The 27,579-nt window shown below is 37.0% G+C and overlaps 1 protein-coding gene across 3 annotated transcripts in view; it reads left to right on the top strand.

The window, feature by feature from the left end:
* The first annotated feature begins 1,003 nt into the window (after positions 1-1,003).
* Positions 1,004-27,579, top strand: part of MSH4 (mutS homolog 4) — an 83,059-nt gene continuing 56,483 nt past the window's right edge. For 2 of the 3 annotated variants that reach the window (XM_023641839.2, XM_023641838.2), the window contains exons 1-6: positions 1,302-1,668; positions 6,540-6,722; positions 12,386-12,546; positions 14,086-14,196; positions 16,920-17,035; positions 18,152-18,325. In XM_023641839.2, coding sequence (XP_023497607.1) covers positions 6,644-6,722; positions 12,386-12,546; positions 14,086-14,196; positions 16,920-17,035; positions 18,152-18,325 — 641 coding nt within the window. In that variant the 5' untranslated portion in view covers positions 1,302-1,668; positions 6,540-6,643. Of the gene's footprint in view, positions 1,669-6,539; positions 6,723-12,385; positions 12,547-14,085; positions 14,197-16,919; positions 17,036-18,151; positions 18,326-27,579 lie in introns of all 3 variants that reach the window. The other variant, XM_001918273.6, reaches the window with a different exon arrangement.

Here is a 27,579-nt window from a genome sequence, read left to right as displayed (position 1 = left end):
TTAAATGAATGTCTTCTAGTAATAGTATCCAAGTGTACAGTCATGGGCTGCATAATGACTTTTTGGTCAACAATGGACTGCATATGCAGTGGTTATTCTATAAGGTTAGTACCATATAGTCTGGGTGTGTAGTAGGTTATACCATCTAGGTTTGTGTAAGTACACTCTTGATACCTGCACAACGATGAAATTGGCAAATGACATTTGTCAGAACATATCCCCGTCATTAAGAGACGTGACGGTATGCTTCCCAATCCTAGCATCTCTGAAATTGGTACTATTTCCATATTCTAGAGAAGTAAACAGGCACAGAACTTAATTTCCCAAAGGCGGTCATTTGATGCAAAGCTAGTTTGAATTTGTGGTCTGTTCTTATGCATACCTCTGTGGAAATCACAGCACTAGAAATTGAAAGATTGAGAACTGAAACTATCCAAGAGGTCTCATCCATTCTTTGGTTCCTACTTTACTGTGCACATGGCCATGTGCTTGCTGGGTGAAGGGCAATCTTACAGTGATGATGCAGGCTGTGGATATTTAAGCTGTGAGAGTGGCTTTTCTGTATTTAGCCAGAAGACCCATGTTAGATGGTTTGCTAATGTGTGAGCATTGAATTTGTTTTCACCATCTTGTAGGCACCCGGTGCATAGATAGTTTCTTATATTTAAAAAGAACATAGTGTATTTGGGTGTGTATAGGAAATGTTAAGCACCAAACACCCTGCGATAAGGGAAGTAGGGTGCTATGAGAATAATGGTGCCACCAAATCGGATGGTTATTTGATGGACGCTAAAGAATTCCGTTCTGCTGATATCTGAAGGTAAGTCAGGACGAGGAGGGCTGCACCTAAGATAAAGCTCATAACCAGGTACCATGCGAGGTGGTGGGACTGGGAACGGCTCGGAGTACATTCCTAGCGTGGCTGGGGAAAGGTGAACGGACCCGGCGAGCTGGGGCTCTGCGCCTGCGCTGTGGGAAGCGCCTCGGGCCGGCGTCCTGCGGCTCCGTGCGCCTGCGCGCCATCCTCCCGCCTTTTTCCGCGTTGTCTGCCTTTGTGCTCCACGACGGGACGCTCGCAGGTCTCGTACTTTTGGTGCCTCGGGAGGCCTGTGAGGATGCTGAGGCCTGAGATGTCGTCATCCTCGCCCTCCGTTCCTGTGGTTTCCTCTTCGGCAGTGGCTCGGTCACAGGGTCCCCGCTACAGTTTCGGATTCCGGGAGACCTCTGGGAGCCGCTCTTCGGCCCCGGCCTTCTCTGCGCCCACCCCTCCCGGCACGTCTGGGGCCGCAGGCGACCGGAGCAGCAGCAGCAGTCTCCCTCGCCTCCCGCCGAGCGCCGGGCCTGCTCGAGGCAAGTGGGGGGCGGAGGGGGCGGTCCCCGTGGGCCGGGATCCGGGATCCGGGGAGCGGGTGGCGCTTGCCAGAGGACTCAGCCGTGCTTCGGCTGGAGGGTGAGCACCGGTGCTCTGGGAATTCGAGGGACCGTCCCGCTCTGAGGCCGGCTCGAGTGACTTCCGGCGTGCTGGCCCTCTCCCCGCCCCTCCGCGGGCCTGTGACAAAGGACGTGTGGGGATAGGACCGGCGAACCTCTTGGCTGCTGAACTTAAGTCTCCAGGTCCTTCTTGGACGGGATGAGAGTAGATTAAATTTAACATTTCATCTTATTCAGGTGATTAATATGTTTACTGTTAAAAAACGTATGTTCTTCAGGGCGAGTTCAACTCGTTTATTTTATATTCGGCCGCTCCAGTCATGGCGAAACCGTCACACAACGTTTTCACACGACGCTGCGGCTCAGCGGTAAAGTAACGAGTGCCCAACGCGGTGGTCGCTTTTCAGTTCGTCCCTGGGACGTTCCTGCGGTATTTGATGTTCTTGACCAGCCTTCCCTTGAACTCTTTTCTTTTTTAAGATTTTATTTTTTATTTTTCCTTTTTCTCCCCAAATCCCCCCAGTACATAGTTGTATATTTGAGTTGTGGGTCCTTCTAGTTGCGGCATGTGGGACGCCGCCTCAGCGTGGCCTGACGAGGGTGCCGTGTCTGCGCCCAGGATCTGAAGCAGCGAAACCCAGGCGGCTGCAGCGGAGCCGCCAACTCAACCGCTCGGCTCCAGGCGGGCCCTTCTGGAACTCTCTTACTTTGATTTCCACTCTGCCGTGTTTTTCACCTGCCTCCCAGACAACTGCTATACTCACCCTTGTTAGTCCCAAACGAGTGGTTTGTCCTTAGAGTTTTTTCTAGGCCACTTCTACCTGGATGTGATTATCGCCACAGCTCAGATGCCGTCTGTGCTCCAGATTCCTGTGTCAGACTGTCTTGTGGAGTTTCTAGTGAGAGACCCAAGGTCACCTCAGGCTCACTGTGTGATTAATTGAACTCATCTCTCTGCAGCTCCTCCTTGTTTCTTTTATCTCAGTCATTGGGTTTTCTAAATCTTAAACCTAGAAGACTTCAGTAATTCAAGTATTCCCTCACTCACAACATCAAATAGTTAACAAGTCTTGTCTTTTTCTTTTAAACGATTCTGTCCCTTTCTCTCTCTGTGCCATGACAGACCCTCATAATTTTATGTCTGAATTATTTCATCAAACTGCTAAGGATTCCTTCTTGCCAGCTTACTTACGGTGTCACCAGAGTCATATGGAAAATGAAAATCTTATGTCCCTTGCCGATTAGCATAAATCAGTGGCTCTGTATCTGCAATTAAAAAATCAAACTCTTTAGAGGATATCCAAGGCCATTTGGAATCTATTTCCAATCTTTACAGCCTTATTGCCCGTTGCTTCTTAATATTTACCTTATTTTCTAACCTAACTGAGCTACTTGTGTTCCTCCAAGGCAACATGCGTGTTTACATTGTCAATATAATCCCCTCTTCATGAAATGTTTCGTCACTCATTTATTTTCAACAATATTAATAACATCCACTAATTAATGAGCACTCCTCTGTTCTAGCATCTTACTGGGCATTTGGTATCTCTGATCCTCACAATAATTCTGCACAGATTTTACTTTTGTCCCCATTTTACAGAGGGAGCCAAGGCCAAAATAGATTAAATAGTTATGTTAGGAGCTGAGGATAAGAATATTCTGTGCTCTCAAAGAACTTATGGTTCAGTAGGGAAAATCAATAAGTACGCTTTAAAAAGGTAAGTATATTTGAGGTATTTACAGATTTTTCAGGTATTTCTAAGTAGGAGAACAAAAGTGGCAAAAGAAATTCTGCAGAGGAAGTTCAGCTTGAGCAGATATTGAAGGATAAGTAAGACAAAGAATGTCAGCTAAAGGGAAGGAGGAGAAAAGAAACTAGAGAGCATTCTTTTTTTTTTACATTGGCACCTGAGCTCACATCTGTTGCCAATCCTTGTTTTTTTTCTTTCCTTCTCCCCGAGGCCCCCCCAGTACATAGTTGTGTATTCTGGTTGTGAGCACCTCTGATTGTGCTATGTGGGATGCCGCTACAACATGGCCTGACGAGCGGTGCCATGTCCCTGTACTGAGGATCCGAACCAGTGACACCCTGTGCCGCCGAAGCAGGGCGCACGAACTTAACCATTCAGCCACAGGAATGGCCCCTAGAGAGCATTCTTAAGAAAGAGAAATATGTGCAAAGACACAAAAGATGTATGATATAGTATTTCACGCTTGTAGACTGCAAATAATTTTGTTTGGCTAGAGCAGGAAGGGTGATCTGATATAGATAAACTTGGAGTGCTTGTAGAAATTCCATCTGGGAGGCAAAAAGGTTTTGTCTGCCATGCCAACAACAGGTCTCTCTGGCTTTGGTGATTGGAGAGATAGTAATACTATTTCCTGATAAAAGGAATTTTGTAGGAGAAGCGTTAGAGGGAAAAGCATGTCTATTCTGTTATAGACATGTTGAGTGTGAAGAAACCTCTGGGATGTCCATATTCATATTAAGGCAATTGAATATATGGATCTAGGGCTAAGAAGAGAAACTTGAGAGAGAAGATTTGAAGTTACCCAATATTTGAGCCCAGAGTGGAGAAGATAAAGAAGATACAGCAAAATAGAGAGCAAGGAAACTGGAGGAGAACTAAGAGAAGTTTGAAGAAGGGTCTTAGAGTCTAAAAGTAACCTGAGGGGCCGGCCCTGTGGCTGAGTGGTTAAGTTCTCACGCTCCGCTTTGGCAGCCCAGGGTTTCGCCGGTTCGGATCCTGCGCGCAGACATGGCACTGCTCATCAGGCCATAGTGAAGCGATGTCCCACATGCCACAACTAGAAGGACCCACAACTAGAATACACAACTACATACTGGGGGCTTTGGAGAGAAGAAGGAAAAAAAAAACTTAAAAGTAATCTGAGAACAAGAAACAGCACTTTCATTGTCTCCAGTTTCTGGTAACCACTCCTTTCCTCAGCTCCTTTAAGCCTAGGGATGGTAAAGGAGCACACTGTGTGTTGGTTCTACACACTTCTTTGTGATGATATCCTTACATCCTCTCTAGACCTTTGTAAATATTTCTTTTATCAAACTCCCCTTAAATTATCCTAGTTTGAATGTGTCATCTGATTCCTGCTGGGACTCATACAGAGAAGTTAGATTTTATCTGATAGTGGATATGGGGAGACACTGAGGAACTGTAAGAAAGGAGAAATTTCTTTTTCAGAAAGATCACTGGTTATGAGATGAAGAATGGATTAGAGAGGCATAATACTGAAGGCAAGGAGAACAATTAGGAGACTTTTACAAAAGGCCTGAAGAAGCTATGAGCTTAAAATGGGCTGGTAGGAGTAGAGATGGAGAGAAATTTTAGTGATATTAAAAAAAAGAATTACATGACTTGGTCACTGATTGAGTGTTAGAACTGATGAACTAGGAGTTAAGAATGACTCCTAAGTTTATGACTTGGGTGACGGGGTACAAAATGGTACAACTGACCATGACTGGTAATAAAGAATAAATTTTGAGGGAAAGATAATGAGTTCACTTTTGGATATTTAGAAGTTCTGGAACAAATCTAAATGTTTATATCCAAAAGGGAGTTAGATATAGGGACCTAGAGCCACACTATCTGATATAACTTTCTGTGATGATAGAAATATTCCATATTTGAGGTGTCTAATATGGTAGCCGCTAGGCAAATGTGGCTTTTGAGCATTTGAAATCTGGCTAGTCTGACTAAGGAACTGAATTTTTTATTTTATTTAATTTTGCTTTATTTACTTGGAGTAGCCACATAGGAGTAGCTACTGTATTGAACAATGCAGGTATAGACCTAAGAATGGTTTTTGTATTTTTAAAGGACTGAAAAAGTAAAAATAATTTTTATTTTATTTTCTTATTTTTTAAAAAATGTTTCCTTCTTCTCCCCAAAGCCCCCCATTACATAGTTGTGTATTTCAGTTGTGGGTCCTTCTACTTGTGCTGTGTGGGATGCCACCTTGGCATGGCTTGATAAGCAGTGCTAGGTCCGTGCCCAGGATCCGAACCAGTGAAACCCTGGGCCGCTGAAGCAGATTGTGAAAACTTAAGCACTCAGCCAAGGGGCTTGCCCCAGAATAATATTTTTGACATGTGAAAATTGTATGAAATTCAAATTTCAGTATCCAGAAATAAAGGTTTATTGTAACACAGCCATGCTCATTCATTTACATATTGTTTATAGCTGCTTTCCTGTGATAGTTATGGTGTCAGAGCTGAGTAATTGTGACAGACCATATGGCCCACAAAGCCTAAAATATTTACCATTTAGCCCTTTATTAAAAAGTTTGCTGACCCACGGTTTACAAGGTAGGAGAGGAGTTATATAAGGGTTTTGGAGTTGTCGGGAAATAGATATGAATAGAAACCAAGATAATAGATGAGATGCCCAGAGAAATGTATAATGGTGATTTGTGAGAAAAGGTGAAAAAATATGGAACTCTGGGAAGCCAACAGAAAAGAAACAGACAGAGGAAAAAGGATCTGGCATAGGAAACTAAAAGCAAATGATATAAGGAGAATCAAGATAGAGTGTTGTCATAGAAGTCAAGGGGAATAGGAGAAAAGAGCCCCAATGTATATTTTTAAGAACTTCTATGTTCCAAGACACTATGCTAGGCTGTTTATGCATGCTCTTTCAAATTTTATGACACCCTGTAAAATAGGTAATATATCAATAGGTAAGTACCTAAACAAGGAACTGAATCCAAGTGAGTATAAAACTCTCTTTATACCAATTGTATGGGAGGAGAGAGTTTGAATGAAGAAGTCAACAGAGGAAAAGAGGTCTCATAATTACTATACAAAGTAAATGTATCTGGTGTATTGAAGATTAGAAGGTAGTTTATGATTTCAGCAAGGGTAGTCTCAGTGAATTTGTAGAAGCCAAAGCCATATTAACATGCACTTTTCCTTATATTTTAGTACAAGATTGTTTATCAATAATGTCATTAAATTTGTCGTAATTAGTTATATTTTAAAAAATCATCGATGAAATTTTATAGAAAGTGAATATGATATAAATTATAGGGATTAATACATCATTGCATAATTCTGAATCTTTAAGAACTGATACTTAATTTTTTGAATTTAGGTTCATTCTTTGGAAACAAAAGATCTTATGCAGAAAACACATTTGCATCAAACTTTACTTTTGGTACGAGCTCATCTTCTGTACGAGATAGTAATTATCCTCAAATGCTAAAAACTCCATTGTCTGTTGGAAATCCCCAGGGATCAGGTTATAAAAGTTGGACACCGCAAGTGGGATATTCAGGTAAAATGAGCGTAATATTGACCTAGATGACCTTTTGAAACTTTTAAAGTTTTGTAAATTGTAAATTAAGGTGGTTAAGTTCATTTGAAGTTATTTGTAACTGATATGGATGACTGAAAGATAAATACATCAGTTTACCCATATCCATAATTGAGGCTAGGTTAATAAGTCTACATAGTGTCTGATATTGTTTGTTAAATGCACATCTACATTATTTTAACCGTTCTGACAAAACAGCACAAGAAAGAGAAAGCTCTCCTTTTTGTACATGATATTTATTTAAATCTAGAAGTTTATCCTGATAATACTATTGACTGTTTTTTTTTAATACTTAAATTTTAGTTTTTCTCTAAAACTACTAGATTTTCTTGAGGGAAAATGAGTGAAATAGGTCTACATATGTAAGCATTTTCTAAAGTACATATAGTGGTATTTCTTGGTTACAGGGTATGTGAATGTGTACATTTACAAGATAATGACAAATTATTTTTCTAACTATTCTACCAACACACACTCTTAGTAGCAATGTGTGAGAATTCTTGATCTACATCCTCTCCAACATTTATTATTGTCAGACTTCTTAATCTTTACCAGTCTAGCAGTTGTAAAATACTACCTAATTGTAGTCCTAATTTGTATTTTTCCGGTTATTAAGAGGTTGGTGTTTTTTTTTTTTAATTGTCTCTCTTCTCTGCTGTACTATAAACTCCATGAAGGCAGAGATTGTAGCAGTCTGGATCCAGTCTGAAGTAGAACCATACAGTGATTTAAACGGGAGAAACTTAATGTAAAGAATTAATTAAACCATGATTAAAGAATACCTATAAGATATAGAAAAGTCTATAAGCCACTGTAGGGCTGAGGGGACTCCCAAGACAAGTCCCTCTCTGGGACCCATCTTCAAGGCTGGGGTACAGATCTCACTGGAGAAGGTGAAGTTGAACCTGTTGAATGACAGATTGAGTAATGCCTACAGATTTGCCAGGCCAGTACTGGTTCACTGTCCAGGGCAAACAGGAAACAGGCAGGGTGGGAGAACTGTAGCCAGTGGCTGCCACATGGATGAACAATGGGAGTGGGCTCTGGTGTGGGCAGGAGGCCTGGGGCACGCAATCTCCTGTTTGGGAGGGTGGTGGCATCAAGAGGACTGTGGAAGACAAACTTGAAGAGAGAGTGAAAAGAGCAGAGGGAATCAGTATGCGCAGGAGGCCTGGAGTGCAGGATATCTGTATCAAGAGGGCTGTGGGAAGTCTATTACCATGTCATGCTGGGACTGTGAGATTGTCAACAGACAGCACATTCTGTGTGGCTGGGGCACATCACCACCAGACATCCTCATACTTACACTGCTGACCCACCATGCTGCAGTGGAAACTGCCTGAGAACGTTTCCTCGTACAAGGTCCCTCCAGTGCCCTCTACTGAGAAACTTGACATTATGCACACGTAAAGTAGAAATGCTTATAGGAATTCTGTCCATTATTTCAGAGCTTATATTGAAGGGTGAATTGGGAACTGAGTGACAATAAATTAACTGGCATAACTCTTTTGTCTACTCAACTGCCAAATATATCCTTCTACACACATTTGGACTCCTTTACAACAGAAAAAATGGCTCTGTATTTCTACCTAGTGATACATCTGTCCTTACAAGTGAGGGAGTTCTCACTCTTTCCCAAAATGAGGGGACTTATAGTCCCAACAGTCATTGTATATTAATTATCTCAAATTAATATCGAATATTAATTATCCACTGAATATTCTGTTACCTAAAGACTAAATTGTAAAGTTAACCTCCGTTAACTTATGTATAAAACTTTTTAAAATTGAAAAGAGAGAGAAAAAATTGGTTAGTTTATACAAATAAATACATGCATGTAACAAAGCATAGAGAAAATATCCAAAGCTACTACAGTTTTTATTTCTGTAATTGGTCATGAGCTTGTAGTTGATATCTAGGGCATCCTTCTTCCACTACCCATTCCATATTTCTCTTACTCTCAGCAATAAGGGTGGAATGACCCAAACCTTCATTCCTGAAGCATCTGAGTCCTTAGTCACCCTGCCTTTTTTTGGTTGCTGTAGTTTTTCATTAACCGTTACTATTGGAAATACTCAGAGGTATCTCAGAGAATCCCCTGGGTTCCGTACACAGTCCTCTTTGCCTCCATTGTGTATAGCAACATGATATCCCCTTGGTAATCAGGATCGACTACTCCATCCATAGATAACCCCCTCCCCGCTTTTTCTTTGCCATTTGATTCAGTAGTGTGAATAAGGAGCACACATGGCGAAATGGCCAGGTGGCAGTCTCATCTTCCAGTTTAGTGGATCCATTCTTGTGTCACCTGGTAGAACCAGTAACCTTGTGGAGACTAAGATCTCCAAACCAGCAGAGCTCAAAGTTACCAGAATGGGACTCGAAAATTCTTCGGGTAGGTTAGTAGGTTTGATAGTGAGAATAGCCCCTCCCACTTCCACCCCTTGATCCCTCGACCCATGTATTCTGGCTATGAGGAACACAGCATCATGTAATGGTCTGTGATTCATACTATAGAGTGTATCCCGTATGACAGAACTCCATTTTTTCAGGGTGTTGTCTCCCAATTGGCACCGTAATTGAGTCTTCAGTAAGTCATTCTGCCTTTGGATTAAGCCACACATTTCTGAGTTTTGGGGTTTGTGGTAAGACGTGTTGATTGAATGAGCATGAGCCCCTTGATGTACTTCCTTTGCTGTGAAATGAGTTCTTTGATCAGAGGCAATACTGTGTAGAATGCCATGATGATGGTGATGCTATAGAAGCATTGTGGGCAAGGAAGGCAAATCCATATCTAGAATATGTGTTTATTCCAGTGAGAACAAATATCTGCCTCCTCCATGATGGAAGAAATCCAGCATCATCAACCTACCATCAGGTGGTGGGCCGTCCTCGGGGGAGTGGTGCTGTTTCGGGCATTTAATGTTCATCTCTGCAGTTGGCAGGTTAGGCACTCAGCGGTATGGTTAATCAGGTCAGCCTTCGTAAGAAGAAGTTCATGCTGTTGAGCCCATGCATAGTCTCTATCCTTGCTACCATAGCCACTTTGTTCATGGGTCTATTGAGGAAGCGCTGAGATGGCTGGGAAAAGAGGCTAATTGACATCCACAGAGCATATCATTTGTCCACCTGATTATTAAGAGTCTCCTCTACAGTGGATGCCCTTTCGTGGGCATTCACATGAGACACAAATATTCTCAAAGTTTCTGCCCATTCTAAGCGATCCACCCACATACTTCTTCCCCAACATTTCTTGTCGTCATCTTCCAATCCTATTCCTTCTAAATCCCTGACCATCCAGCTAAACCATTAGCAACTGCCCACGATTGAGTCTAAATCTGTACTTCTGGTCATCTCTCATTCCAGACATGGTGGAGAACCAATTGTATTGCTCAAAGTTCTTCACAGATGAAAGATCAAAATGAACAAAACAATTCAAATAGTTGGAAGAAAATAGTAATGCATATCAAATATCAAATAACTCAAGGAAGGAGGAGTTACTTAGCAGAAAAGCAATGGAAGAAACTGTAAAGAAAAAGATTATCTATACAAAAGCAGAAGTCTTTGAGATATCAAAAAATCAAGATTGGTAGCAACTATAAATTATTGTCATTGATTTACAAAATTCTCAGAAAAACAGATTGAAGGACATTAAGAGCTAATAAAAATTGTATGAAAAGGGTATAAACATCTCAAAAGAAAATATAGAATACAAATGGATAGACTAAATGATGTTCAATTTTGATAGTAATTTTTGAAAATATAAATCTAGGCACCAGTCCATTAAATTATCCAATGATAATAATAGTAATAATAGTAATAGTGATACATTTCAGAAATTAGTAACAAGAAGGATACATTGATTGGTTTTTCTCATATACTGCTGATGGAATAAAAATTAGTATACTTCTGAAAAGAGATTTGGCAATATATATGAGATTTGTAAAAAATGATTTTCCACTGTTCCAGTAATTTGACTTCTAAGGATCTACTTTAAGGAAATAATAAGAGACCTAGAAGAAAGCTTTATCCACTAGGATACTCCTTATAGTATTATGTATAGCAGAGAGATTAACAGTATAAATGTTCTTTTAGAAGTTTAAGAGAGGTGTTTTCTGAGTGTACTGAATTTCCATTGAAACTTGGTATTTATTTTCCAAATAAGCATAAGAAGATCATATTCTGTTGCAGAACTTAAACTGACTTCTGTAGATCTAATATAAACTCAGTCACCATGTATAACATGGCTGTCGTGATGAAAGGGTTCTGAGATGTAGACACAATAGATTTTTAAGTGAACTCTTAAGTTGACTTCTGACTAAGCATAAATATACAAGTAATTTTGTAGGTATTATAATAAAAGAATTGAAAAGAAAAACAGAAGCTAGGTTAAGGAGAAAAAGGAGAGAAGACAGGGGGTATATTGAGAGGTTGACAAGGGAATAAAAGATAATTTAGCTTTTTTAAAAATAAAATTATAGGTGTTTTTAGTGTGACTTTTTTATTCCTTCATTAATAATGCCCTATATTTAAATAATTTCATGTACTTTAGAAAACACTTCTATATTATTGCATTTAATTCTTAGAACAACTTTGTGCAAAAGGTTTGGTATTTCTAGTTTACAGATGAAGAAATGGTAGTTTTAGAAAAGTTAAACACCTTACTTGAATATTCATGGTTTATAAGGCACAGATCTCAAAATCAGTAATATATGTAATGGTTAGGAGCACCAGCTGTGGAATCAAGCTAACTGAGTGCAAATTCTGACTCTACCGGTTCCATCCATGCCTCTCTCCTTATCAGTAAATAGAGAAAATAATGATGTCTGTTTGAGAAAGTTGTGACAATTAAATGAGTTGATCCAAGTAAAGAACTTAGAAAATTCTTTGCACATTCATAAAATATCCAACATTCCACAGATGTCTCAAAATTGGAGTTTGTAGTTGTATACTTTTATACTTTATGAAATGCATTCATATATATAATTCCACGTGATCTTTTCAGCCAGCTTTTGAGTTAGGCAAAGGAGTTATTACATTATATTTTTTGATTTATGATAATTTATTATGAAATAATTTGCTCAAATTCATATAGCTTTTTTTTTTTTTTTTTTTTTTGCTGAGGAAGATTTGCCCTGAGCTAACATCTGTGCCAGTCTTCCTCTATTTTGTGTGTGGGTTGCTGCCACAGCATGACTGCCGATGAGTCATGTAGGTCCACACCCAGGAACCAAACCTGGGCCACCAAAGCAGAGTGTGCAAAGTTCAACCACTAGGCTGTGGGGCTGGCCCTCGTTTAGCTTTCAATTACAGAATAAGATAAATAATTTAGATTTTCTGATCCCAAATTCAATATTCCTTTCATAGCCCTATTCCAATAAAATGCAAAATAAGACTATGTATAAACTTATTATTTCTAAATATGAAGTTAAGTTTTGACAGAATACTTTGAGAGTTAACATTTTTATTTGGTCTGGATATGAAAAGCTATGGTTTGATGCTGAAAAAATGATTATCCTTGGATATTAACAGCCATGTCCTAGACTCAGTGCTTTGGGATCTTATAAGAAAGAACTAGAAATTATTAATGTTTATACTTTTTCTTTTTTAAATTTTTTTAACAGCTACATCCTCATCTGCAGTTTCTGCACACTCCTCATCAGTTATTGTAGCTGTTGTAGAAGGGAGAGGACTTGCCAGAGGTGAAATAGGAATGGCAAGTATTGATTTAAAAAGCCCACAAATTATATTATCTCAGTTTGCAGACAACACAACTTATGCAAAGGTAAGTATTTATAATCCTATAAAATGGTTGATCTAGTGGGCAGTATGCAGATTTTTAAGTCAGTGCTTTCTTAATTAGTTTACTTTTTGGTAGAATAAAGGTTATTTACAATTGCACTAATGTAGGTTACTTTGAATTAAAATAATTGTTTTTCATCTTAACTTTTTGAATATATTTTGTCCTAAAAATAATGTTTTGCTGTTATTTGAACATTTCAAATTACTGTTAATATTAGTTTCTAAAATTAATATCTTCAAATTAATAATTCCTGGACTCATTCCAAAGATAATAAGTATCTAATAATGTTATCTCCAAAGGGTTTCTACTGATCTGTATTTGAATTTTATTTTCCAGAATTAAAAGAAACTGATGTCTTAGATCAGTCATAATTTAATCTCTTAACTTCTTGCCTTCACTTCCTATCACTCATCAGTTTGGGCTGCTGGCCTCTTGTTGTGAGAATTTGTGTGACTTACCAGATAGAGCTAGTATACTCCTAATCTCTATATTCTAAAAAGTTATCATTAAAAAATATGATATACTATGTTATCTTTGGTGTTTTATTTTTCTTTATTCATTTACCTAATTCCCTTCTCTGATTCCCTAGAATGTAGGCTTCCTTTTCATACCTAATAATTAATTTTTTTAAAAGATTTTGTTTTTTTTGCTTTTTCTCCCAAAGTCTCCCGGTACATAGTTGTGTATTTTTTAGTTCTGGGTCCTTCTAGTTGTGGCATGTGGGACACCGCCTCAACATGGTTTGATGAGCAGTGCGATGTCCGTGCCCAGGATTCAGACTGGTGAAACCCTGGGCTGCTGAAGCAGAGCGAGTGAACTTAACCACTCGGCCACGGGGCTGGCCCCCTAATAATTAATTTTTTAATATACCTAACAACCTAAATGATATTAGTACTGCATGCTAACTTCATCTCTGGGTATTTCACATTTTTATGCAATTTAAAAAGAGTAGGCAAAAAGTTTTTTTAATACAGGAATGTTAGGCAAATTAATTAAGAATTTCTGTGTCTAGAGTAGTTCTAAGAAATGTACCTTATATTGTGAAAAACATAGCTCATAAAGCAGATGTTTATCATCTGCGTTTCTTTACTTTTCAGCTCCTAAGATATACCAGTGTGGCCATATTGATTTTATCACCATAGTTAGGCTATTGAATGTGAATGTGTTTGTTTTTCATGGAGATGGATAAAATACTGAGTAGAAGAATTTATTTTCTCTTATTTTAGGAATACATATTTGATAAGTTCAAATTAATTTTGGGGTTTTGAAATGTTGTAAACTATTATGAGTAAAATATAGCCTATGTTTATAATATTTTATATTTGTAATTATATAGATTATATGTTTAATATATAACCATTAGAAATATATTTTAATTAAAATATATACTTAGGACAGTTGTAATTTTGTATATCTATGAATTACTTTTAAATACTTATCTCTCCGAAAAATACAAAACTTTTTTTGTTTTAGAGAATCCTAAGCTTACATTTAAGAAACTGTTTATTCAAATGATTTTAGGTAATCACTAAACTCAAAATTTTATCACCTTTGGAAATAATTATGTCAAATACTGCTTGTGTTGTGGGGAATTCAACCAAGTTGTTTACTCTGATCACAGAAAATTTCAAGGTAAAAGTGATTTTTATTCTCAGTAGTAACATTCAGTATCTTCTTTATTAAAAATCCATCTTGTAATATCATTGTAAAGAACAATAATTTGAGTAACTTTATATTTAGTACCCTAAAGTAATCACTAAATTTAAGTCCTAATCTAGGAACTATTAATACATGTAATAAAAGTGACAGGATATCCACTTATTTGATTGACACCCTTAATCTACTTTAAACAAAACGAAAAATGTTCTAGGTAATAAGGAGGTTTCTCAGAGTATACAGGAGGCAGACCCTTAGAGAAAGCATGGATTTCCTTAGGTACAGCTTCCTGGAAACTAGTTATTGTGCTGCAAGACTAGTTGAAATTGAGGTTCTTATTCTTCTAGGGGAAGAGTCTATCAGCAAGTGCTTTTTCTTTTGGAGAATTTGATCTATATCACAGAATTGTTTCAGCTCCGCCTGATACGATGTACTGCCTCACAGTTAGCCTCCGTCTGTGGAACTGTGATGAATAAGTGCTCTGGAACCTTATACAACCAGTGCTCTCCCTTTCAGTAAGGGCCTTTCTGCCGTGTAGTTTATCTCTTCCCTCTAGCAAATTTCCGTGTTTTGTGGAACAGGGGCTGTGGTTCTGAACCAAGTAGGCAGCATTGCAGTTGGAATAATTCCTGAAGAGTGAAAATTATTTTCAGAATATGTTATATTTTGTTATGTTTGTACACCTATCTTTAACACGTTTGGAACCAAGCTGATTTAGGATCTAATGAGTTCTTTATTGTTCCTAATATATTTAGCACCTGCAGTCATATAAGATTTCTTATGATGCTCTTAGAGATCCTAAGTGGCTCAGCTGTCTGACTCATTGCCAGAGATGGTCCCTATTATAAATCCATTGTCGCTATTAGACAAGTCTCTTTATCTATCTCTTTGATTTATTGCTTCAGACTTTTTTTATCACCCTTATTTAATATATACCTTTCCAACTTTTGCTATTTTGTTTGACTTAAGCATTCTAAGTTTCTTGGTTGTAAATAACTGAAATTCAACTTAAACTTGGCTAAATAAAAAAGGAAATTTATTGGTTTACTTAACTGGGAAGCCAAATGGTTGGATAGATCTTACCTCTATTCTCCTCCCCACCACCATCTTTTCTTTTCTTTTCTTTTTTTTTTTTTTACCACAGATAGGTTACCTCTATGAGGTTTAAGAAGATGATTGCTGATGGCTCCAGGCTGATGTCATCTCAGCTTAGCCAACTCAGAGAAGAAATAACTTCTTTCTTCCACTGTCCACATATGAATTCCAGGGAAGGACCCTGACTGGTCCTGCTTTTGTTTGTGTTCCCACATGTTAGACTAATCATTATTTAGTGGTGGGGTAGAAGTATTATGACTGATTAATCCCAGTTCATTTGCTTTTTGCTATGGAGCATAGAGACTGTAATTGACCGTCCTACTGGAACCATATGGAATGTGGTAGATAAGTCCTCCAAGGCAAAAAACAACATATATTCACTACATGTGGGATGTGAGGTAGTATAGCAAAGTGCTTCAGAATGGAGGAGTCAGACTGTGCTGGTTTCAAATCCTAATTCTAAGTGATCTTGTGCAAGTGGAGTTACTTAACCTCTTTAAGCTTCAGTTTTTTTCATCAGTAAAATAGGGATAATAATAATATCTACCTCCTAGAGAATTGGTATTTTATGTAGGGTAATCAGAAATGGCCTCATTGATAAGGTTACATTTGAGCTAAGTCCTGAAGAGAGTGAGGGAGAGAGCCATAGAGGTATTTGGGGAAAAAGTTTTATAAGCAGAGGCAAAAATCAATATTATTATTATCATACTTACCATAGAATGACCTTCGTTAATTAAGAAACAATATGAAGTAGAAGGAACATGGACAAAGAAATCTAAATTCAAGTATCACCTCTGGCACATATTAGGTGTATGATATTAGAAAAATTACTTTTCAGAATTTTACTTAGAGGAAAATTATAGTTAATGCAAGACTCATATCATAGGATTGTTGTGAAGATTAATTGAGATGACTTTAAAACAGTCTTGCCATGTAACAAATTCCCTACCTGCTTCTTACTGTTTTTTCCATCTTACAGTTCTTTCACAGTACATTGTTATTGGACCTTTCTTACCTATTATTTCTATTCAAAGTAGGTGAACTTTTTACTCTACAGCTTCTCTTGCTCTTTTTTAAAAGTTCCATCATCTCCTTTTCTTTATTCTAAATAAATTGAATTCACCTCATGTAGATAGTATTTCATAGATTTGACAGCTGGAAGTGGTATTTTCGTCTTCCTCAACTAGTATATTACAAGGATCTACCCTCTCTCAATTATGATAGAGTATATAAGGCTGAATGTAAAATCTGTGTGATGTTGTTGCTGTAGAATAAAATTACTAGAAGGTAATAAAATTACTAGAAGATAGAGGTTTATTTTTTGTTATTGTACCTAACATATTCGGTTAAATTTCATGTGAGTATGGTCTAATAAGAGCTACAGACTCTTATAATTCACTTAGCAAGGCAGATAATCATTCATTCTCTTTTTGTAAATAACTAAGAACACTTATTACTTAATTCTGAAAAATAATAAATAATCAAACAAAAACTTTGTAGAATATTTAAGCCACTTACCCATGTACCAGCATGTATTTAAGAAAACAGTTATGGGTGAGCACATGAAACTTAAAATTTATGTTGAAATTAAATTCTTTTTTCAGAATGTTAATTTCACTACTATACAAAGGAAATACTTCAATGAAACAAAAGGATTAGAGTATATTGAACAGTTATGCATAGCAGAATTCAGCACTGTCCTAATGGAGGTTCAGTCCAAGTAAGTTATAATCTCAGGAAAGTAATAAATCTCTAGTATGAGTTACATGAGGACAAGTTCTTTTGTCTCTTTTGTTTTCTGCTATATTTTTACCACCTAGAAAAATGCCTGACTCATAATGCGTGCTCAGTACTTATTGAAATAGTAAAATAGTTAACTGAAATTTATACACAAGACGTATCTGCTAACTTAATTTATATAGAATTTCTTCAAATTAGTCGTGATCTGTTGTCCTGATGGTTGCTGCTCACCTCACTTTGGAGTGAAAACTCAAGTAGCTACAGTAAACTAGAAATGTGAAGGTACAGAAGGGGATGCAGTTAAAGCTGTGGTCCTGTCACTTCTTACCTTTTCTCCTAAAAGATTCAGCATGAAATAGGGAGTGATATTTTTGGAATGGATATTTCTTAGAACATGCTAAATAGCTGCTTTTTTTTTTAAAGCTTTTATTTTCCCTTTTTCTCCCCAAGGCCCCCCAGTACGTAGTTGTGTATTTTCAGTTATGGGTCCTTCTAGTTGTGGCATGTGGTACACCGCCTCAGCATGGCCTGATGAGCGGTGCCGTGGCCGCACCCAGGATCCGACCAGCAAAACTCTGGGTCACGGAGGTGAAGCACGCAAACTTAACCACTTGGCCACGGGGCCGGCCCCTATAGATACTTTCTTTGAGCCAGGTTGGACCACTTGTTTACTCAGTTAATCATAATAACTGCCCTCACTGAGATCATAACATACTTTCCCACATTGGAACTTCCTGACTGCTCCTTTAAAGCCCTCAGACTTTTTCAGCATCACTTGAATATTTAGAATGGTACATCAAAAATTGACATGAATTACCAGTGAGTATTGTCTTTTAACATGTGATTTATTGGAGTCTGATATCCCTTAAGTGTTAGACTTCAGAAAACTGTCTATTTTTATCAACTTTTACGTTTTAGAGACCAGAGCTAGTTTTCAAAAATAAGGAACACTTGGTGTGCTTTTTTCCTTTAAATTTAAGCAAGGCTATGCAAATATTTGTAATTTTCTTAATATTAAGGTAAAATAAATGTTTCCTTTTATAGCAATAATTTTTTTTAATTTAAAGATTTATAGTGATCATTGGTAACCTTACAGGTATTACTGCCTTGCAGCTGTTGCAGCTTTATTAAAATATGTTGAGTTTATTCAAAATTCAGTTTATGCACCAAAATCTCTGAAGATTTGTTTCCAGGGTAGTGAACAGACAGCCATGATAGATTCATCATCAGCCCAAAACCTTGAATTACTAATTAATAATCAAGACTGTAGGTAAGATCATGCAATTTTTTTCTTACAAAATATATCAGTATATTTTATTATGTCATATTTTCTATGAATAGTTATTTTATTTTTCTTTAAATTGTTTGATGGAGAAATATTGACTAAACATGCTTTTACCATTGTGCCATTGTTGCTGAACTGCTCAGGTGTTTCACCAAAATCAGGTTTTAAAAAAATATGTGTACTAAATTACAAAAAAAAACCCCAACTCATTCAAAACTGGGCGAAGGATTTGAACAGGTATTTCTCCAAAGAAGGTATACAAATGGCCTATAAGCACATGAGAAGATGCTCAACATCACTGGTCATTAGGGAAATGCAAATCAAAACTACAATTACCACTTCATACCCATTAGGATGGTTATTATCAAGTAAATGGAAAATAAGAATTGGTGAGGATGTGGAGAAATTGGAACCCTGGTACAATTATGGTGTGAATGTAAAATGGTGCAGTCACTTTAGGAAACAGTATGCTGTTTCCTCAAAAAGTTAAACATCGAATTATCATGTGATCCAGCAATTCTACTTCTAGGTATATACCCAAAAGAGTTGAGAGCAGGGACTCCAACAGATACTTGCATACATGTGTTCATAGCAGCATTATTCATAGTAGCCAAAAGGTAGAAACAAACCAAATGTCCATCAACAAATGACTGACTGGATAAAGAAAATAAGATATATATATACAATGAAATATCATCAGCCTTTGGTGGCTGGCCCTGTGACCTAGTGGTTAAGTTCAGCATGCTCTGCTTTGGTGGCCTGGGTTTGATTCCCAGGTGCAGACCTCACCTCTCATCCCTGACCATGTTGTGGCAGCGACCCACATACAAAATGGGGGAAGATTGGCAGCGGATGTTAGCTCAGGGTGAATCTTACTCAAACAACAAAAGGAGGAAGATTGATGACAGATGTTAGTTCAGGGTGAATCTTCCTCGGTAAAAAATTAAATAATTAAAATAAAATCATTCAGCCTTAAAAAGAAGTGAAATTCTGATACATGCCACCAGATATATGAACTTTGAAAACATTATGCTAAGTGACATAAGCCAGACACAAAAGGAAAAATATTTTATGATTCCACTTAAATGAAGTAGAGACTGAAAATAGAGGTTACCACAGATTGTGGGAAATGGGGAAGTGGGGAATAGGGAGTTATTTAATGGATTCCAAGTTTCTGTTTTTGATGATGGAAATGGATAGCGGTAATGGTTGCACAATATTTCGAGTATACCTAGTGACACTGAATTTTGTGGTTAAAATGGTAAAATTTATGTTATGTATGTTTTACCACAGTAAAAAAGGACCTATTGTGTCTAGAATACTACAAAATTAAAATAACCAGTTTTAAAAGCATCAAATACAGGAAATTCAAGGGGGCTCTGTAATCATTTGAGAAGGTAAAAATAGTTGGATCAATCTGGTCTATGGTGTGTGACTAGATTGCTGGTTTTATTCGTTTATTGTTACCTTTAGTTAGAATACCAGGAATATTGATGGTGAGCATGAAAGAGAGAGAGGGAGAGATGCGTGCACGCACGTGCACACACACACACACACACACATACATACACACATACACAGTTTATAGATTTCATAGTGAGTCACCTAAACTAGAATTAAAATGTTATTAGAACGTGATGTAATCAACCTGTGGTGTTGTTTATAGCAGGGATGTATTAATATGGGTTCAGTTTGGTGGAAAACATTAGTAAGTCATGGTTTTTCTCTTTGAGGAATAACACTCTAGAGGAGGAGACACATAGGCAGTATCATTAACATGTACTAAGTACAGTGATAGGAAAATCTGCATAAAAAATGATGGGATCATAGCAGAGACAGAGAGTTAATTGTTCTTGGTTAAGGGGTAAAGAGGAGTATTTAGGAAAGGCTTTCTAGAGGAGATATACCTATTGAAGTATAAATAGAAGTTATCCAGGTGAAGAAATAGAAAAGGTGGTAAGACTGTGAAAAACGAAGTCTTGAAAGCATGATTTTCAATATAATGATATGACAAGTGCAAGGAAACTGTAAGCTATTTAGTATTACTGATTGGTAAAGTGCAAGGTGGGAGTAAGTAAGCTTAGAGTAATTAAATCTCAGCTTTCAGTAATTAAATATAACTTCAAACATCAATGAAAGGGATAAACTTAAAATTATTATGAATTTTAGTATTAAGAGTATTGGAAAGAATAAAGAGTACCTTAGACAACTGAAACCTTAAGGTACTCAGTGCCAATTTAGAGCCATAGTTGTTTAAATGTCTCTATCACTTTGTGCATTCTTATCTTGGCTTCACTTTCCATGATGTGAAATCTCCAGACATTATTTACTGTTGCAAACTTAGAAACGTAGGCTATCTAATTTTGTTTATTATTTATTTTAATCAGCAAAAACAGTTTAGCCCTATCTAGATACTGTTGGTACTACTTTTAGTAAAAGTAAGAGTAGTACTGTATATACCACTTTAGTTATCCATCAGTATAGTGGCCTCAGCACCTTTGCAGTCCATTAAATAATGTTGGTCTAAAATGATAGCCTTTTTTAGGAGGTTATAGTTAATTGTAGTTATTATTCCTTTTCAGCTTAGTGAAAAAGTAATATTTTTCCTATTGCTAGGTAAAAAGGGTTAAAATAATATTATCTGGAAAAATTACTCTGTCATTGACTTTCTGTGTTACAACAATGTAGAGTAACATAGAAGGTCATTGACCGAGGCTGGTAATTATTGTAAAGTGTTTCATACTCAGTTTTACTTTGTCTTATTTCATAGTTCATCATTCTTTATCATTATCATTGTTAAACATTGCTTGAGTTCCTGCTATGTATTTTTTTTTATTGAGGTAACATTGGTTTATAACATTATATAAATTTCAGGTGTGCATCATTATATTTCAGTTCCTGTGTAGATTACATCAAGTTCACCACGTAAAGACTACAATCTATCACCACACACATGTGCCTAAACACCCCTTTCGCCCTCCTCCCTCCTCTCTTCCCCTCTGGTAACCACCAGTCCAGTCTCTGTCTCTATGTGATTGTGTGTTGTTGTTTTTATCTTCTATTTATGAGTGAGATCATACAGTATTTGACTTTCTCCCTCTGACTTATTTTGCTTAGCATAATACCCTCAAGGTCCATCCATGTTGTCACAAATGGCTGGATGTGACCATTTCTTATGGCTGAGTAGTATTCCATTGTGTATATACCACATCTTCTTTATCAATTTGTCCCTTGATGGGCACCTAGGTTGCTTACAAGTCTGGACTGTTGTGAATAGTGCTGCAGTGAACATAGGGGTGCATGTATCATTATGCGTTTATATTTTCGTGTTCTTTGGATAAATACCCAGCAGTGGAATAACTGGATTGTATGGTAGTTCTATTCTTAAGTTTTGAGGAATCTCCATACTGTTTTCCATGGTGGCTGCACCAGTTTGCACTCCCACCAGCAGTGTATGAGAGTTCCCTTCTCTCTACATCCTCTCTAACACTTGTTTTCTGTCTTGTTAATTATAGCCATTCTGGCAAGAGTGAGGTGATATCTCATTGTAGCTTTAATTTGCATTTCCCTGATAGTTGATGATGTTGAACATCGTTTCATGTGCCTGTTGGCCATCTGTATATCTTCTTTGGAGAAATGTCTGTTCAGATGTTTTGCCCATTTTTTTTTTAAACTTTTTATTAAGATTATGATAGTTTACAACCTTGTGAAATTTCAGTTGTGCATTATTGTTAGTCATGTTGTAGGTGCACCACTTCACCCTTTGTGCTCTCCCCTCACCGCCCCCCCCCCCCTTTCCCCTGGTAACCACCAATCAGTTCTCTTTGTCTGTATGTTTAACTTCCACCTATGAGTGGAGTCATACAGAGTTTGTCTTTCTCTATCAGGCTTATTTCACTTAACATAGTACCCTCAAGGTCCATCCATGTTGTTGTGAATGGGACGATTTTATCCTTTTTTACAGCTGAGTAGTATTCCATTTTATATATACACCATATCTTCTTTATCCACTCATCAGTTGATGGGCACTTAGGTTGCTTCCGTGTCTTGGTTATTGTAAATAATGCTGCGATGAACATAGGGGTGCATGGGACTTTTGGAATTGCTGATTTCAAGTTCTTTGGATAGATACCCAGTATTGGGATGGCTGGGTCATAAGGTATTTCTATTTTTAATTTTTTGAGAAATCTCCATACTGTTTTCCATATTGGCTGCACCAGGTTGCATTCCCACCAACAGTGTTTGAGGGTTCCTTTTTCTCCACAACCTCTCCAACGTTTGTCACTTTTTGTTTTGAATATTTTTGCCAATCTAACAGATGTAAGGTGATATCTTAGTGTAGTTTTGATTTGCGTTTCCCTGATGATTAGTGATGATGAGCATCTTTTCATGCGTCTGTTGGCCATCCTTATATCTTCTTTGGAGAAATGTCTGCTCAGATCTTTGCCCATTTTTTAATGGGGTGTTGGTTTTTTTGTTGTTGAGTTATATGAGTTCTTTATATATTTTGGACATTAACTCCTTATCAGATATATGGTTTGCAAACATCTTCTCCCAATGGTTAGGTTGTCTTTTCGTTTTGTTGTTGGTTTCCTTTGCTGTGCAGAAGCTTTTTAGTTTGATGTAGTCCCATTTGTTTGTTTTTTCTTTTGTTTCCCTTGGTCGGTCAGACATGGTACTTGAAAATATGCTGCTAAGATCGATGTCAAAGAGCATACTGCCTATGTTTTCTTCTAGAAGTTTCATGGTTTCAGGTCTTACATTCAAGTCTTTAATCCATTTTGAGTTAATTTTTGTGTATGGTGAAAGATAATGGCCTACTTTCATTCTTTTGCTGTGGCTGTCCAGTTCTCCCAACACCATTAATTACGGAGACTTTCCTTTCTCCATTGTATGTTCCTGGCACCCTTATCGAAAATTAGCTGTCCATAGATGTGTGGGTTTATTTCTGGTCTCTTGATTCTGTTCCATTGATCTGTGTGTCTGTTTTTGTGCCAGTACCATGCTGTTTTGGTTACTATAGCTTTGTAGTATATTGAAATCACAGAGTGTGATACCTCCAGCTTTGTTCTTTTTTCTCAGGGTTCCTTTTGCTATTCAAGTTCTTTTGTTGTTCCATATAAACTTTAGGATTCTTTCTTCTATTTCTCCGAAAAATGTTGTTGCAACTTTGATAGGGATTGCATTGAATCTGTAGATTGCTTTAGGAAGTATGGACATTTCAGCTATATTAATTCTTCCAATCTAAGAGCACAGAATATCTTTCCTTTTCTTTGTGTCTTCAGTTTCTTTCAACAATGTTTTATAGTTTTCAGCGTACAGATCTTTCACCTCTTTGGTTAAATTTATTCCCAGGTATTTTATTCTTTTTGATGCAATTGTAAATGGGATTGTATTCTTAATTTCTCTTTCTGCTACTTTGTTGTTAGTGTATAGGAAGGCAACTGGTTTTGTATCCTGCAATTTCACTGTATCAATTTATCATTTCTGAAAGTTTTTTGGTGGATTCTTTAGAGTTTTCTATATATAAAATGATGTCATCTGCAAATAGTGACAGTTTCACTTCTTCCTTTCCACTTTGGATCCTTTTTATTTCCTTTACTTGCTTGATTACTCTGGCTAGGTCTTCCAATACTATATTAAATAAGAGTGGCGAAAGTGGGCATCCTTTTCTGGTTCCTGTTCCTGAAGGATAGCTTCCAGTTTTTCTCCATTGAGAATGATATTAGCTGTGGGTTTGTCATATATGGCCTTTATTATGTTGAGGTACTTTACTTCTCTATCCAGAATTTTCAGAGTTTTTATCATAAATGGATGCTGTATCTTGTTAAATGCTCTCTGCATCTATTGAGATGATTATGTGATTTTTATTCTTCATTTTGTTAATGTGTTGTATCATCTTGATTGACTTGTGGATGTTGAACTATCCCTGCATCCCTGGAATGAAACCCAGTTGATCATGATGTATGATCTTTTTAATGTATTGTTGTATTTTATTTGCTAGTATTGGTTGAGGATTTTGCATCAATGTTCATCAGTGATACTGGCCTGTAATTTTCTTTTTTTGTGTTGTTCTTGTCTAGTTTTGCTATCAGGGTGATGTTGGCTTCCTAGAATGAGTTAGGAAGCTTCCCCTCCTCTTCAGTTTTTTGGAAGAGTTTGAGAAGGATAGGTATTAATTCTTCTGTGAATCTTTGGTAGAATTCACCAGGGAAGCTGTCTGCTCCTGGACTCTTATTTTTTGGGAGGTGTTTGGTTACTATTTAGATCTCCTTACTGGTGATTGGTGTGTTCAGATTCTCTATGTGTTCTTGATTCAGTTTTGGAAGGTTGTATGATTCTAAGAATTTATCTATTTCTTCTAGATTATCCAATTTGTTGGTGTATAGCTTTCATAGCATTCTCATATAATCTTTTGTATTTCTGAGGTGTCTGTTGAAATTTCTCTTCTTTCGTTTCTGATTTTGTTTATTTGAGCCATCTGTCTTTTTTGGTTCATGAATCTAGCTAAAGGTTTGTCAATTTTGTTTATCTTTTCAAAGAGCCAGCTCTTGGTTTCGTTGATTTTTTTCTATTGTTTTTTTAGTCTCTATTTCATTTATTTCTCTCTGATTTTTATTATTTCCTTCCTTCTACTGATTTTAGGCTTTGTTTGTTCTTGTTTTTCCAGTTTCTTTAGCTGCACTTTAAATGGTTTATTTGTGATTTTTCTTGTTTGTTGAGGTAGGCCTGTATTGCTATAAACTTCCCTCTTATGACCACTTTCTCTGTATCCTATAAATTTTGACATGTCATATTTTCATTTGTCTCCAGTTATTTTTTTATTTCTCCTTTGATTTCTTTATTGACCCATTTGTTGTTCAGTAGCATTTTGTTTATTCTCCACATATTTGTGGCTTTTCTGATTTTCTTCCTGTAGTTGATTTCTAGTTTCATACCTTTGTGGTCAGAAAAGATGCTTGGTATTATTTCAGTCTTCTTCAATTTATTGAGACTTGTTTTGTGATCAGTCCTGGAGACTCTTCCATGTGCATTTGAAAAGAATGTGTATTCTGTGGTTTTTGGGTGGAATGTTTCTATATATATGCACTAAGTCTGTCTGGTCTAAAATGCCATTTAAAGCCGATGTTTCTTTATTGATCTTCTGTTTGGATGATCTATCCATTGGTGTAAGTGGAGTGTTCAAGTCCTCTACTGTTATTGTGTTACTCTTTCTCTTTTTATGTCTCTTAATACTTGCTTTATATATTTAGGTGCTCCTATGTTGGGTGCATAGATATTTGCAAGTGTTATATCCTCTTGTTGGATTGTTCCCTTTATCATTCTGTAGTGCCCTTCTTTGTCTCTTTTTGCAGTTTTCGTTTTAAAGTTTGTTTTGTCTGATATAAGTACTGCTACCTCAACTTTCTTTTCATTGCCATTGGCATGGAGTATCTTTTTCCATCCCTTTACTTTCAGTTTGTGAGTGTCTTTAGGTCTGAAGTGTGTTTCTTGTAAATGGGTCTTGTTTGTTGTATCCAGTCAGCCACCCTGTGCCTTTTGATTGTAGCACTTAGTCTGTTGACATTTAAAGTAGCTATTGATAAGTATGTGTGTATTGCCATTTTGTTACTTTTTTTTCTGGGTGTTTTAGTAGTTCTTCTCTGTTCCTGTCTTCTTCTCTTGCTCTCTTCCCTTGTGTTTTGAAGGTTTTCTTTGGTATTATGTTTAGGTTCCTTTCTCTTAATTTTTTGTGTATTTAATATAAGTTTCTGGTTTTTATTACCAGGAGGTTCATATATAATAACCTACGTATATAGCAAGCTATGTTACATTGATAGTCTGTTCAGTTTGACCTCTTTTTAAAAGCTGTACTCTTTTTTCTCCCCTCCTCCCACATTTTATGTTTTTGATATCATATCTAATCACTTTTTTTGTTTGTTGTATCTATTACCCTCTTATAGAAATAGGTAATTTTAGTACTTTTGTCTTTTGACCTTCATATTATCTTCATAGGTGGTTGATCTGCTACCTTTACTGTATATTTGCCTTTACCAGTGATTTTATTGCTTTTTTGTTATGTGGATAATTTTCTTATTCCTATTTGTGGTCTTCTCTTTTCCACCTAAATAAATCCCTCTTGTATTTCTAGTAAGACTAGTTTCTTGGTGATAAACTCCTTTATTTTTTGCTTGTCTGGGAAACTCTTTATCTCTTCTTCTATTCTGAATGATAAACTTGCGGGTAGAGTATTCTTGGCTGTAGGTTTTTTCCTTTCAGCTCTTTAAGTGTATTGTGCCACTCCCTTCTAGCCCATAAGATTTCTGCTGGGAAGTCAGCTGATAGCCTTCTGGGGTTTCCTTTGTATGTGACTTGTTGTATTTCTCTTGTAGCTTTTAGGATTCTCTCTTTATCTTTAATTCTTGACATTTTAATTATAATATGTCTTGGTGTGGGCCTCTTTGTGTTTATCTTGTTTGGTGCTCTCTGTACTTCCTATACCGGAATGTCTGTTTCCTTCCTTAGGTTAGGAAAGTTTTCAGCTATTATTTCTTCAAATAGATTCTCTGCCCTTTTGTCTCTCTCTTCTTCTGGGACACCTATAATATGAATGTTAGTGTGCTTGATGTTGTCCCGGATGTCCCTTAGACTATGCTCATTCTTTTTAGTTCTTTTTTCTTTTATCTGTTCAGCTTCAGTGATTTCCTCTAGTCTTTTGTCCAGCTTGCTGATCCATTCATCTGTATTATCTACTTGCTATTGAGTCCGTTTAGTGAATTTTTCATTTCCAGTATTATATTCTTCATTTCTGATTGGTTCTTTTTTATATTTTCCAGTTCTTTGTTGATGTTTTCACCGTGTTCATTCATTCTTCTCCCAAGATCAGTGAGCATCCTTATGACTTTTTGTTTGAACTCTTAGTCATGTAGATTGTTTATTTCTATATCATTTAGGTTTTTTGGGGGTTTTGTCCTGTTCCCTTACTTGGAACATATTCATTTGCCTCATTGTTTTGCTTCTTTCTCTGTCCTTATATCTGTGTATTAGGTGGGTCGGCTACATCTTCTGATCTTGGAGAGGTGGGCTTATGTAAGAGATGCCTTATGAGGTCCAGCTGTGTGCTTCCCTCTAGTCGCTAGTTCCAAATGTTCCGGGAGTGCCTCCTGTGTAGGTTTTGTGTGTCCTTCTGTTGTGGCAGTGTTGCTGTTGTTGCAGGTGCCCAGCGCAGCTAGGCTGTCCCCTTGCCCGGCTGGTTGTAA

This window comes from Equus caballus, chromosome 5 (genome assembly GCF_041296265.1).
Source record: "Equus caballus isolate H_3958 breed thoroughbred chromosome 5, TB-T2T, whole genome shotgun sequence".
Classification (NCBI taxonomy): Eukaryota; Metazoa; Chordata; class Mammalia; order Perissodactyla; family Equidae; genus Equus; species Equus caballus.
Note: the sequence above shows the minus strand (reverse complement) of the source record. Positions and strands in the feature narration are given on the sequence as shown.